The sequence below is a fragment of the Thunnus thynnus genome, chromosome 2 (genome assembly GCF_963924715.1).
Source record: "Thunnus thynnus chromosome 2, fThuThy2.1, whole genome shotgun sequence".
NCBI classification, from domain to species: Eukaryota; Metazoa; Chordata; class Actinopteri; order Scombriformes; family Scombridae; genus Thunnus; species Thunnus thynnus.
Genome location: NC_089518.1, coordinates 33,908,652 through 33,922,325, shown reverse-complemented (window position 1 = coordinate 33,922,325; position 13,674 = coordinate 33,908,652). Strand labels below are relative to the sequence as shown.

At 38.5% G+C, this 13,674-nt stretch overlaps 1 protein-coding gene across 1 annotated transcript; it reads right to left on the bottom strand.

The window, feature by feature from the left end:
• Positions 1-3,408: 3,408 nt before the first annotated feature.
• dmrt2a (doublesex and mab-3 related transcription factor 2a) lies at positions 3,409-9,267 on the bottom strand. Its single transcript, XM_067571722.1, has 4 exons — positions 8,993-9,267; positions 7,678-8,088; positions 5,243-5,345; positions 3,409-4,772 (listed from the first exon to the last, which is right to left on the bottom strand). The coding sequence occupies exons 2-4, from the start codon at positions 8,041-8,043 to the stop codon at positions 3,661-3,663; spliced, it is 1,581 nt and encodes a 526-aa protein (XP_067427823.1). The 5' UTR covers positions 8,044-8,088; positions 8,993-9,267; the 3' UTR covers positions 3,409-3,660.
• Positions 9,268-13,674: the final 4,407 nt, after the last annotated feature.

Genomic DNA, 13,674 nt, shown 5'->3' with positions numbered 1-13,674 from the left:
GTCAAGGAAGGAAAAATCATTTCACACTGTCTGACTGTATCACAGTATCACATTTTAAGTTGATATGTTGAACTTATTAGCAAACAGTTACTTATTTCCACATCCAGCAGTTATGAAGCAACATTATCACTCATTTAGAGTTTTGTTTTTGTCCACCTGGTGAATATAAGTCCAATTTTCACTCTCTTTTAGCTTTGTTTTTGCTCTCTACCAACTCTTGAGGAAGATATCTGGCTTCTTAGCTGCCAAATGCTCCATTATGTTCACCAGCTAATCCGTAGCTAACTGTGTCTGTTTGTCGTTTGGTGCTCAGCAGGTAGTGTACAGTGGCTTTGTAGAGCTTCTTCTCTGAAAACAGCTGCCTGTTGCAGCTGAGAATGACACTATGAGAGCGCTGAGTGAACCAAAACTGTAAAGTTGCAACCAATTATAGCAGCAGGTTCATAGGAGTGAAGCCATTTGACATTACATTACACATTGTAATTTGATACGTTGTTATTATGAAAAATATTAATTACAGCCGCTTTAAAAGATGAAATGTGAGTCGTAAATTGGAGGTCATGAACAATATAAACTGTTTGAAAAGCACAAGTGGAAAACTTAACTCAAGGCTCACCTTCTAGCTTTTTTCCCTGCGCTTTCAACCACATCTCAGGGTTTTCTAAGTGTCATGGAGACGGCACAGTCACAAGTGGATTTTGAGTTATTTGATTTTTATAACAACCAAGTTTAAGAACTATCACAGAAAATATATTTAAGGAGAAGAAAGTGTGTTAAAAAAATAGAAAGAAAATATGTATTTTTAAAGAAATAGTTCAATAATTGCTTTCTTGCGTGGAGTTAGATCATTAGATCAATACACCTCTCATATCTGTACAGTAAATATGAAGCTACAGCCAGGAGACAGTTAGCTTAGCTTAGCACAAAAACTGGAAACACTTGGAAACAACCTGGCTCTGTCCAAAGGGAACAAAATCTGCCTAAAGTTCACAAATTAACACACTATTTCTTCACCTTGCAGAGACTCTCTGGAGTTTCCACTGGTTGCTTGGCAACCTCACAGTCACAAAAACCACAACTTATCATTTTTACAGTTAAGTTTTTATATAGATTAAACAAACAAGACATAACATGTTCATGAATGACCTTTAGAGGTGCTGGTTTATGGATTTCTTATTGTTGGACAGAGCCAGGCTAGCTGTTTCCCTCTGTTTCCAGTCTTTATGCTAAGCTAAGCTAACTGGCTGCTGGTTATAGGCTTATATTTACTGTACAGGCGTGAGAGTGGTGTTAATCTTCTCATTTAACTCTTGGCAAGGAAATGAGTTGCTTATTCTTCTCAAATAGTCTAACTATTGCTTTAAAAAACAAACTCGTAATACTGATTCTTGGGAATAATTAAACATGTGCATTTCAGATTTTGGACTGCACATCTCAGAATAAAAATACCACTGGGAATAAACTCCAACGCAAAAAACACAAGTTGTAAATTCTGATGAAATTCCTGGAATTAGTGGAAACATGTATTTTGCATTACTAGCATTTCTTCAGTATTATAATCTCTCTCTCTCTCTCTCTTTCACACACACACATGCACACACAATAAAAAAATCTGACACCACAGGCTACTTAAAGTGATGTCAGCCCTCTCTGGTGACATGAAATGTCACCGTCAACCCAAATCCAATTACAGCAGCAGCAACAGGACTCATTCAAACAATCACACATCTACAATCTCCTCCTGACATGAGATTTCTCAGTGGGCTTATGAGTGAGGGAGACAAGTGACAAGAAAATAGAGCTTTTGTTTGAGAGTAGAGCGGTTTTGGCTGCAGATTCATAACGATGAAATGTGAACGTTTGTGCCAGAAAAAGAAGAGATTAGTGATTTTTTTTTTCTCCCCCCCTCGTCTATCGCCTTGTTCATTATTGCACGGATCAGTGTTCTGCAGCTCATGTGAAACCCATGTTTGGAGATGTCTGTCAGCATGGAAACACACACACACACATACACACACACACACACACACACACACACAAAATATGAGCCCGTAACACGAAAGGAATGAGTGGAGAAATGCATCTTGAACGGATGAGATGATGCCGTTCACAGATTTATGGGCAGATATCAAGTTTCTACCCCTGAAGAGCAGTTAGTTTACATCCTCTCTGTCACATCCACACTTCATTTATCGTGTTTCTTTATGGTGTGATGTGTGTTTATGCAAATATGCAAAATCATGAAAACAACTATACAATATATATATAATTTAATAAGGTTACAGTTTTATGTTCTTGTGTTTCAGAGATTAACGTATTGGCTGTGAACTATTTTATTATTTATTTAGGGTTACACTCAGGATATTGCAACCTAAAATAACAATTTAGTTTCTGAGAAAACTGTACTGTTACTGTACTGTGCCGCACTTATTTTAATGAGTATTACTTACGGAAATCTTATATAATGTATTTTGTGTAAAATATCTCAGGTTTGAACATATTGTTACAATGAAGTGAACCCCGCATTAAAGATTAATTAGTGTCTTGTGAAAAATCAAAAAATGTTTGACCTTTGGCATAAACAGTTGTAGTTGGATTTTTTTTTTAAGAGTCATGTGTTTGCTGTTAGGGCTGATTTGGCACTTTTCCACCAATACTACAAACTAAATATGTGCTCTTATTTTTTTGTGTGTGTTTTTTTATCTAATCTGTTTATGTAGAAAATGTGTCAAAATCTTTTAAAATAAGTGTTTAAAGTCTCTACAAATGTCTTTATCTTGATGCCTGATGTCTGATCAAACTCTAAATGTTCCTTTTGGAGCAGGTGCCTAAAAAAAAAACTTTAAAAAAAAAAAACTCAGCTGAATTATTTTTTAAACTAGTCAAACTTGTGTTTTTTGGTGGCAGGGAATTTAAAAGGAAGAATGTTTTTCTCAATATAAACTAGACTTTGAGATGCCAGTTTAGGAGATTAGATAAATTATTGCAAACGAGCTACTTGTTGTACCAGTAATATTATGCTGAACATGTTCTTAAACTCCTATATAACCTACAGTAGTACACAAACTGCCAAATGCTGACAAAAATGTAACGTTTTCACAAATTTAAAGTTCACAAATTTTTCTAAAACATGATAAAGAATAAAAGTTTAGTAATGAAAAACAATTTTTCGTGTGTTTGCATGTGTGCTTGGAAGTCAGATCTGAAATTGTATGTTTTTTTACGATTTCTATATTCCTGTTTTGTTTTAACTGTTTTGGTGAGTATGAACTTAAAAAAAAAATCACTGTGATTTATTAGTCGGCGCAGACTAACTTCTGACCTAAACAAAAACCTGTTCACAGTTAAACGTGTCATAACTTCAGAATAAAATGAAATACAAGACTTTTTATGGAAAAGAGTTCATTCTTATAAAGTTTATTGACATGAGGAAAACATTGAGATAATGTTTAAATACTCTACAGAATAAAGTTATTAAACATGCACATGTAAAATATAATATACTGTACATAAATATTACATTAGGAAAATAACTCCTAGCTGGTCTAATTTCTGATGCAGTGCCTGTGTTTTTGTTTGACCCCAAAACCACAACTAGAGATGCCCTCTAACTGAGACAAACCTGTCATATATAGTGCAAGAAAAGACACTTAATGGGAATTAATGGAATGCTCGACTCATGGCAGGTGTGGGTCTTTTCAGTATGGCTTCCACAGAGAAGGACAAAGACTCGCTCGATGCCATCTTGGTCCCAACAGGCTTGGACAGGAAGTCTTTGGCATATCTGTCTGTGATTTTGACGGCCTGAACGTCCTTGGCAGAGCTCTCCCTAAACTTGCGGGCGGCCTCCTCTAAGAACTCTTTGCAGTATGGCGCTCTGAGCTCTGGCCCGGCCCCGGCACTGGGTTTTTCACTCAGGGAGTGCTGGATCAGGGAGTGAAAGGAGTTGAGTTTCATGGAAAGCTTAGCACTGTCCTTGCTCAGCTTGTTCAAGACTTGGCTGGAGTTTTGGGAATGAGAGTTGTTGGGGTAGGATTGTCCAAAGCTCCTCTTAGGGGGAGAGAAGGCAGAGCACTCCCTCTGCCCTCCCTGGACGATACCATGAGGTTTGGGATCAGCTCTCTGAGGGTCTGTCGAGTCCGGCAGCGCAGCGGCTCGGGATCCTTCTAGTTTAGCAGCGACAGCCAGAGAAGCAGCAGCATCCTGTTCTGGTGGCTGGCTCTCAGCAGGCATCACCTTGGGTTCCCACACGGCCCCCGGCTTCATGTTCTGCACCGCTGTGGCATTGAACAGGCACTGCTGGTAAAGCAGGGCGTCACCCAGGTTGGCGGCACCGCGGGGCCACATCATGAAGCCTCCTCGTGATGGCTGCAGCGGGTAGTGGCGATAAGTGGTGGCTACGCTGACGTTGGAGGAGATGAGCTCGACATTGGCTGAACCAGCCGGGTACTGCATGGACAGATCCAGGCAGTTGGGGCCCAGGAAGTTGCACATCTCTTTGGGTTGCGGCTCAACCTGAGCTGCGGGTGAATAGGCCGTCTTGTAGGAGTTGTACTCAGCAGCGTGGTGGACCATGCTGTTAGGGAAGAGGAGCGAGGCCGTGGTCGCCTGGCTGTTCTCCAGCAGCTCTCGCTCTTTGTATTCCCTCTCCAGCATGATGGTTTCCAGCTCCTTGTCGGCAAAGGCCCTTCTCTTCCTCATGCGGTCGCTCAGCGGTGGGGGGAGAGACGGGTTGGCCGCCAGAAATGGATCAGACTGCACTGGACGATATCCTGTCATCAAAAGAACCACCGTTTAATTCAAGGTTTATCACATTCAGTGTGTTTTTATAGTCGATGTCAAGCATGCACGCAGAAACGCTCATGACACTGACAAAAAACTACAACACAGGACAATTTTCACTCTTGTTTGAACAGTATAACAAGATAAGAATCATGCTCAACAACAATCCATCTTTGTATGTTGTGACAGAGCTGGAGATGCTATTAAGTGAACTGACTGCATGCCAAAAAAGTTTACCAAGTCACTGCTTAAAAACGATAGTGAGTCCTTATCACCTGTTTAGTGTTGTAAATGGGGGGAAAAAAAGATAGAAATCCAAGACAAGCTACAGGAGAAAAGAAGGATTTATCAGAGTCAAACAGCGACAGAGGATGAGCCAAGAGGAGCAGGGAAAACACAGAAAGTTTTAATGCAAAGAAATAAAACATGTTTCTTTTTGTCAGATCTGATTCCTTGTTACCTTCGAGGATGCTTTTGGCCAGCATGGTGGACGGTCGAATATGTCGCTGATATATCGTCCTCCTTTCTGCTGGAATTTGTTTCCCAGATATTCCTTTCTTATCCTGATAAATTAAGAAAACAAAAACTGACTTAAAACATGCTTTCAAGGTCTTTTTCATGATCCTTAAATAATGCCTGATTTGTCACAGACAAAGTCCCAAATCATGTGTGTGTTTGGATAATATAAACCAGCTTCTTAATAATAATCCTGTTTAAATATGAGTCATAATACTGTGTTCTGGTTTGTGTCTTTAAATAGGTTAAAGTTGAGTTACTATGTTTAGCAATTTAACATGAAATGTAGGCCAATCAAATACCTTAAATAGAGTTCAAATTAAATAATAGATGCAACATGTTAAATAGGTTTTAGGGGAGATTTTAAAGATAGAAAGGAGTAAAAAATAAAATGCCGTCACAGACGAGTTTCATCATTTTTACAGCTAAACCCCCCGATTGCGTTACAAGACTAATAGTTTCACAAGAATATGTAGTAACAGTTGCACATTGAGCTGGACAAGCCGAGAGAGACAAACACATATATCAAATGTCACACACACACTGAACACACAGTCAGACAAAGAAAACATTCATCTGGTATCATCTTTAAAATACTACTGCTGACGTGGTTCGTTATTTTACAACAATATTTGCATTTCGCAGAAGTCAAAACACGGACATAAAAAGGTTCACGGCCCCCAAAATAGATTGTTTAAAAGGGGAAATATGTGTTGTTTATAATGTAAGCTGGAGCTGTAACTGTCTTTATGCAACCATGTAGAGCATCTTTTTTTTTTTTTCCATTCCCTGAGTAATAAATGTTTAAATGTTTGCTTATTTGCTGGGACAACATTAAGGATCCCTCGGGGCTCCTAAAACAACAGTTTGAGAACCTCTGATTTTCACTTTGCCGTTCACTAAGTCAGATAAACAAACAGACACTCACTCAGCACTACAACCACGCCATTAATCTGATTCACCACGTTCCCAAACTGAAACCTAAATCAAACCTGAACTGAACCCTTCTTCCGAAATAAGAAGTTATAGTTCGGTTGGAAAAAATATAATAGTTTTTCTTTTAATTTTTTTTTGGCTTTTGGCAAATCAACACAGTGACTTTTATGCTGCGGTGGCAGAACGAAGAGAAGAAAATCCATGTCAGACATGGAATTATGTCGCATTCATCAACTCATAATGTCATCCAACAGTTTGACAGTGAGTAAAACCAAAAACATGCAGCACTGGTTGTTTAAATTGGAAGCCCGTCTAACAGAGAACTTTACCTTCTCAGGTTTTTTTTGGTTGATAATTCTTGATGTGAGCTCAACTTGTAATTAATATTAGGAGCTACGAGGTCACTAAATATACACTTGAGATCTTTGATTTCTCCTTCTGAATTCTTTCAAAAACCTAAAATACGCCTGTTTAAGAAATCAGGAAAGTATTTCTGCTAATATAACAGGAAAACTTAGGCTATTCAAGCTTTTTTTGAGGTATATTGGTCTTATGGTCACAAGTGATAAATGTGTTTATTTAAGTTTCAGTACAGGTCAAATAAATAAAAGGAGCAATAAACTCAAGAGGCTATTATCTTGACTGAAATATAAAGACAGGGACCTTTTAATTATGATGAATGAGTGACCTCATATTCAACTGAAATGGATGAAGCAGGGCAGGCTAAGCTATTTTGATTAAGTCAGGTTTTCACAACAATCCGAAGGCCACAGGTCAGTTTAAAGAAGGGAAATCAGACAAGCTTATAGGAAACGATTCAAATGCAATTATGAGCTTATTATGAGCTTGTGGGGTGTAAAGAAAATGATCCATAAAACTGGAAACATGTCAGGAATAAAGTGTCGAACTTCTTACAGATTTTTTTTGTTTTTAAAAGACATCTTAACATTTGATTTTAGTAGCAGTTGTGCAATTGTTTGCAGTGTTTATACAGTGGAAAGCAGTGACTGAGCCTTTTGATTCACAAAGTAAATAAAGCAGTGAAAAAAACGACTCAACATCTGGAAGCTGCAGTAAACACGCTGATTTCAAGGTCTAAATGGAAACGAAATTATTTGGAGGCTTTCTAATTCAAAATCAGATTTGGACATGAGTATGCTCCCCTTAACTGAATAAGACTATACGGACTGTTATTTGATTATATTTGTTTTATTGGACATACAGTAGCCTATTTATAGAGATTTGATTGCAGCGAAATAAAAATGAAATGAGTAACCGTGGTATTAAAAGCACTTGGATGCATCAAAACTTGAACTGCAAGTCTATAAAAAAAAGCATTTGAACACGGACACACACATTCACCTGCACACACACACACACACACACACACACACACACACACACACACACACACACACACACACACACACACTCCAGGCCTACCTCCGTGGCTTGCTGCCTCCTCAGGGCCACCTGCGCCGCCATCACCCGCTGCCTCTCCACCACCAGCAGGCAGTTGGCGCACTGGCAGTCCCTCCAGCGGCAGAAGCGCTTGTGTCCCTTCAGGCAGGACACCACGCCGTGGTTGCGGCAGCGGGCGCACTTAGGCGTCCGGCTCAGCTTCCTCTGGTCCCCCGGACATGAGCCGCTGGGGCCCGGCTTGTCGTCGCCCTTGCTGCCGTCTCCGTCGTCCTCGCAGTGGCCGAGCGGCGCCGATCCGGGGCGGCTGGGGGAGTCCGACGGGTCGTCGCTCTCCGTCTCCAGACTTTCCACGTCGATTTCAAACTCGCAACCGGCGGTGTCTGTCATATTTGCCCGAGTCCTCCGCCGGCTCTTTATACACCCGGTTTATGTCTGGAGGCAGATATTACTGTTATTATGAGCCAGTTCATGAGCTTTAATAAAGACATTAATCAGGACAACTGAGCATGTTGTTGACTTTATTAAATGTCCTCACCTGTGAGGAACCAAATAATCCATGTTGTTGTCATTTTTTAATTTAGAAAAGTTTAACATATATATAAATATCCTGCTTCCACCCGGAGAAAATAAACAAATCAGCGTGTTATGTTCTTCAATTTATCCCCAAGCTCGACTTATTTAATGTTGGGTTAATAGGCTATTACTTTTAAAGCTTATCGGTAGACTTTTTTTTTTACTTCAAAATAGGGAAAACTCCACAATCAGGCAAAGAGATGCAAAAAGACTTCTTATTACTTTGGCTATGAATTTGTAAAATGTAAACTAAAATAGAAAGTGGACAAAATCCTCCTAAAAGCCTAAAAAAAATGCACTGTAGAAAAAAAATTTTTACTCAATATAGCTGCTATCAATAGATAACATTTCTATAACCTACCATCAATACGTATGTTCTTAAATGTGATGATTTCTGCAAATTATTAAAGTAATCAACTAAGAAAAAGCTCGACTTGTCATAGGGAAGTTCAGTCTTAACTTAAAGCTAAATTAACAGCAAATATGAACATCAATTATTGAAACTTTATGTAAAATTAATCACATTGAAATGACAGTTCAATATTTTATTTTTAAATCAGGCCCCACAAATGTAGCCAGTAATCAGGTTAAATAGGCTACGCGTAATTTACTGGGTTATTTCGTGCAGGAACAAACCTGATACCAGCCTACAGTTGAGGATTTGATAAAATGCTAAGCTAAATTTTGAGCACAACCCAGATCAACAGCTTCGTTAACTGCCCTGTAAATCATCAAAAACATGAGAGATAAGAGTTTGCTTTACCTCCAGAAGTTGGATCTGCGGTCCTGTCCTGTCCAGGGTTTTTACAGCCGTATGTGGGGAAAGCAGCGACCACGTCGTTAGTAAACTGCGATGAATCACACACACACAGACAAACACACGCTCCGAGCTCCAGGCTCCAGAATAAGCTTGTAATTAGCTGTTAATTGACTGGATGAATAACACTGTTTCTCTCACTCTGAACGGATCCAAGTTTCCTCTGAGGCTCAGACGCAGAGCGCCACTCCTATGAACCGCTTCAGTCCGCGCTCTCTGTCCTCTGATTGGCTGCTTCTCAGCGCGCACGGACCAATGGAAGGAGGAGCAGTTCAACTGAAGGGGGGGTAGATCTTCTTAGTAACGGTTTAACGGTTACTTTCTTGATTACTCGTCCCGAGTAAAGCATTACATTTTCAGGAAAAGTCTAATCCTAAAGTTAGAAACCAGTACAAAAATTACTTGATGTTTTTGTTTTGATTTACAGTTTACCAATTTAACAAAGTACATTAATATGACAGCCACCATTTTTCAGTGTAGGGCACTATACTGTTTTTGTAATGCCAGAGCTAACTGCTGGCTAATTATCCGGAAGCTAATTTGTTTAACTGACGTTTCCAGGCATGTCTTCTGTAGTTTCTTTGTCTTTTTTGGACAAGAAGAGCATATTTGATGTGCAGCTTTTTAGTTTGACACCTAGATAAAAAACTCTTCCCCCAACTTATTACTTTTTTGATTAAGTAGGCTACTGCTTGATTCTGTTTTGCTACTGAACAACATAAAATATAAATTATTCATAAAAAAATTACAACAACAGCCTGATAGCTGACTCTTATTGTTATTACTATTGTTGTCAGAGTTAAAGGACAGGTTCACAATTTTTCAAGTCTGTCTTAAAACAACAGTCAGGTGCCCAATTGAACACTGAAACATGTTTTTCTTGCTTTAATCATTCCTTCTCTTGGTGCTGACCATTAGAAGATCCCTTCATAGTATACTTACAATGTAAGTGATGGGGCCAATATCCACAGTCCTCCTTCTGTGCAAAAATGTATTTAAAAGTTTATCTGAAGCTAATCTGAAGCTTCAGCGTCCAAATGAGTCAAATCAAGTAGATATCTTTCAACGTTACAGTCTTTTTAGTGCCAAAGTCCCTCTTTTTGTTACTATACTTCCACCGCAGCTCAACAGGGAAACACAAAGAGGGAATTTGATGCTAAAAGACTGTAAATGTGTCAGATATCCGCTTGATATGACTAACTCAGACTGCTGAAATCTCATTTAATATTCAGATCAACCTTTAAATGCATTTTTGCACAGAATGACGGTGTGGACACACTATGGATTTTGGCCTCCATCACTCATATTTCCCCTTCACATTTGAAGGAGATCTTTTAATAGCCAGTATGAACAGGAGGAATGATTATAGCGAGGAAAACTTCTTTCAGTGTTCATGTGGGCACCTGACTGTCATTTTAAGACCGACTTGAAAAAATGTGAACCTATCCTTTAACTGAAATGTTATACCAGCCATACATTCATTAATGTACAAGCAGTCTTGTAAAATCTCACTGATGACTAATTTAGCTTAAGTTTATGTTGTTTAGGCACTTATTGATACTGAAATTGGCAGCTAAATAAGGCCACAACTGTTTCAGTTGAAGAATAAGACTTGTGCCCTTTTCACATTATTTTTTATGTATTTTTTTAAACCAACACCATAAAATTCACCACCGTAAAAACACCGCGATATAGTTGTCTTTGAAAGGTAACTATAGGGCAGATTTAAAACTGCCATAGGTCACTCATGAGAACACATGGTGCTATAACACTTCAGATGCAGTGCAAATCCCTTGAAGAATAGCCTATTATAGGATATTACACATAGATAATACTGGGTCAGAATTTACCTAATTTGGTCAATATAGCACCAACATAATACTGAGTTAATGTTAAAACCACCAAAGACAACCAGTGTTTATTGCTGGGTTATTATGGTCTACTGTAGCTCTTTTTAAACTTACATGTCACTATTTGTGACTAACTGATAATATCATGTGTATTCTTTACAGTTTTGAATGTCATAACACATCATTTTGTACAACTAATAATAAATATGCAATGTTTTAAGATAAACTTTGGCTTGTTGTGTCTGAAATTGGGTCAAAATAATTATATTCTAGTTTGGGTAAATAACCCAACACTAATATAAAAATAATACTGGTAGGTAACCTTAACCCAGTGTTGTGTTCTAACACCAAAAATATCAACAAAGAACAAGTTTACTATACATCTGAGGGGCATACTGTAAGGCCCTATAGGTATATTACAGTAAATATGCAGGGTACAGTGCACCTTGTTAAAGTGTTGTACCTCTGTCTGTATATTTATACAGATCACAGTTTAAAGAGCTTAGTGGCAGAGCAGGAAGACATGTGATGAATGTGTCCTGCAGGTTGTTACAGTCTGTCCTCGGCCTGGCAGAAAAAAAAACTGAGGATGATTACAATGTTTTCACAACAATCATACCTGGAAAAAAAAAAAACCCATGTCAGCATGCAGGAGAGTCACACAACAATAGACAAGTACCCAACCTGAAATACTTTAACCCTTAAATGATCAGACTGGAGCCATAAAGGTTTGATTATAAATACAAATCCTAACACTAAAAAGCTTCTTAAGCCCTTAAAATTCCCCAAACTCAAACCCATATAACCTTAAGAAACCTTAACTCTCATCCCAGTTATATAATATTAATAAATACATTTTCTATTTTCCCCATAATCTAACAAACCCCATAAAATCCCCTCAGGATGAAGATTTTCATATTGAGAACACCTGATCTTCTAAAACACATGAAAACACACGTTTTATTTGCATAACTGTAATTATATATAATAACCCTTCATTCTGACTTATAATTAACTTTATTTAACTATTTTATATTATTGTGATGAAGCTTAAATTAAATTCAGTGTGGTTGACACATTTCAGGAGAAATGATTAGTATTCACGTATGTTTTACAGAAAGTTTACCCCCTTTTTATCGCACATTCATTGCTGGGTGTGACACAAGACTTAAAACAAGAATGTGACCACTTTCTGTGTTTGACTCTTTGTTTGCAGCTTGCTGACTGAAATCCTGACACAAGAAGAAAAAAAAGACGTCGCATAATTTACTCAGCGCCAACTGACTTTCATGGGAACTGACACCAGGACAATATAGGCTATATATAGGACAATATAGGCTTTAGTGAAGATAACTTACTGCCTTTTGTCCGTTAATGTGAAATGAATGAACGATGCGAGCTTTTCTCTTTAAAATACCAGCAGGAGGATCGGTCAGAACTAAATATGTAGAAAATCGCCTCTATTGGGCAATCGATTAAAATCCAAAACTGATTTATAAAGGCGTATATGTGGCATTTTAAAACTGGAAAAAACGTTTTATTCGCTAAATGTCAGGTCTTACACTTCCTATATTTTCTTTTATATCAAAAATCACATCGAAAATCGACCCTCAGTATTTCCATAATAATCCTACAGAGACAGCATTTAATGGTCTTTAGGCTATTTATAGTTTTTACTGAACGTCTGGCTTTTCTTTCTTTTATGGTGTCTTTATAATAAAAATAATCTTCACCTGCATGTAGGGACGTTTTAGGGGATTATTTAGCGTTTATTAATTATAATATCTGTGTTTTTTGCCTTTTATGGTATCTTTATAACAAATAATGTGGACTTAAATGGAATTCTTGGTGTTTACGTCTTTTATTAATCTCTTATAATATTCTTGAACAGACTGTCTTTTAGCTTGTTTTATATTTCATAAAGTCGTCATGCCATTTTATCTTAAATTGCATCACTACCTACTGTACTTACTGTAATACTGTAAATATTTATTTGTGGGCCTTTTTCTAAAATTATTTTAGCTCTGGAAAACATTTTTAGATTTTTAGAGACGTTACACGTTGACTCATCTTGGTCCTCTTAGTATTTTTTTTTTCCTTTTCTTTTTTTCTCCAGATGATGACTCTTAACCGTTCCTCCATGTGTTGAAGGTGAAGACGTCAGGCCTGCAGGTGCAGCTTTATTTGCCACTTCGTCTTAATTTATTACGGAGGTTACGAGCGGCCACCCCAGGCTGCTGTTTCCACGTCAGGAATGCTTTGATCTGCAGACCAGGCTGGACGGTCGGACAGGAGGATCCGCACAGAGCTCGACCCTCCAGGTGAAATGTGTTGTCCGTGTCCTCTGGCTCATTATGGCCGAGCAGAGGGAGGGAGGGGGGCCTCTAGAGGTCCTTGAATGAGTTTCCAGGGGTCTTGTAGGACATTTAAGGGTTCTGAGAAGACATTTCAGGCATCCTTAAAGGTTCCAGTGAAACTAAAGATGGGTAAGGGTTTTTAAGGCTGTTCAAGGGGTCCTTGAGGAAGTTCCAATTTTCCTTGAAGGGAATCCCTGCATTCTTAAAGGGTCTTTTAGGGGGTACAGGGATCATTGAAGAGTTTCCATGCATCCTTGACTGGATGTCAGAGAGGGAGTTTTGAGGCAGGAGTTTACAAATCTTTTAGGAGGTTTTTTGGGTCCTTGAGGAGGTTTCAGGAGTCTTTGAAGGAGTTCTGGGGATGCTTGGATGGCTTACAGGTGTTGCTGAAGGAGTTTCAGGGGTAGGGGCATAGGTCAGG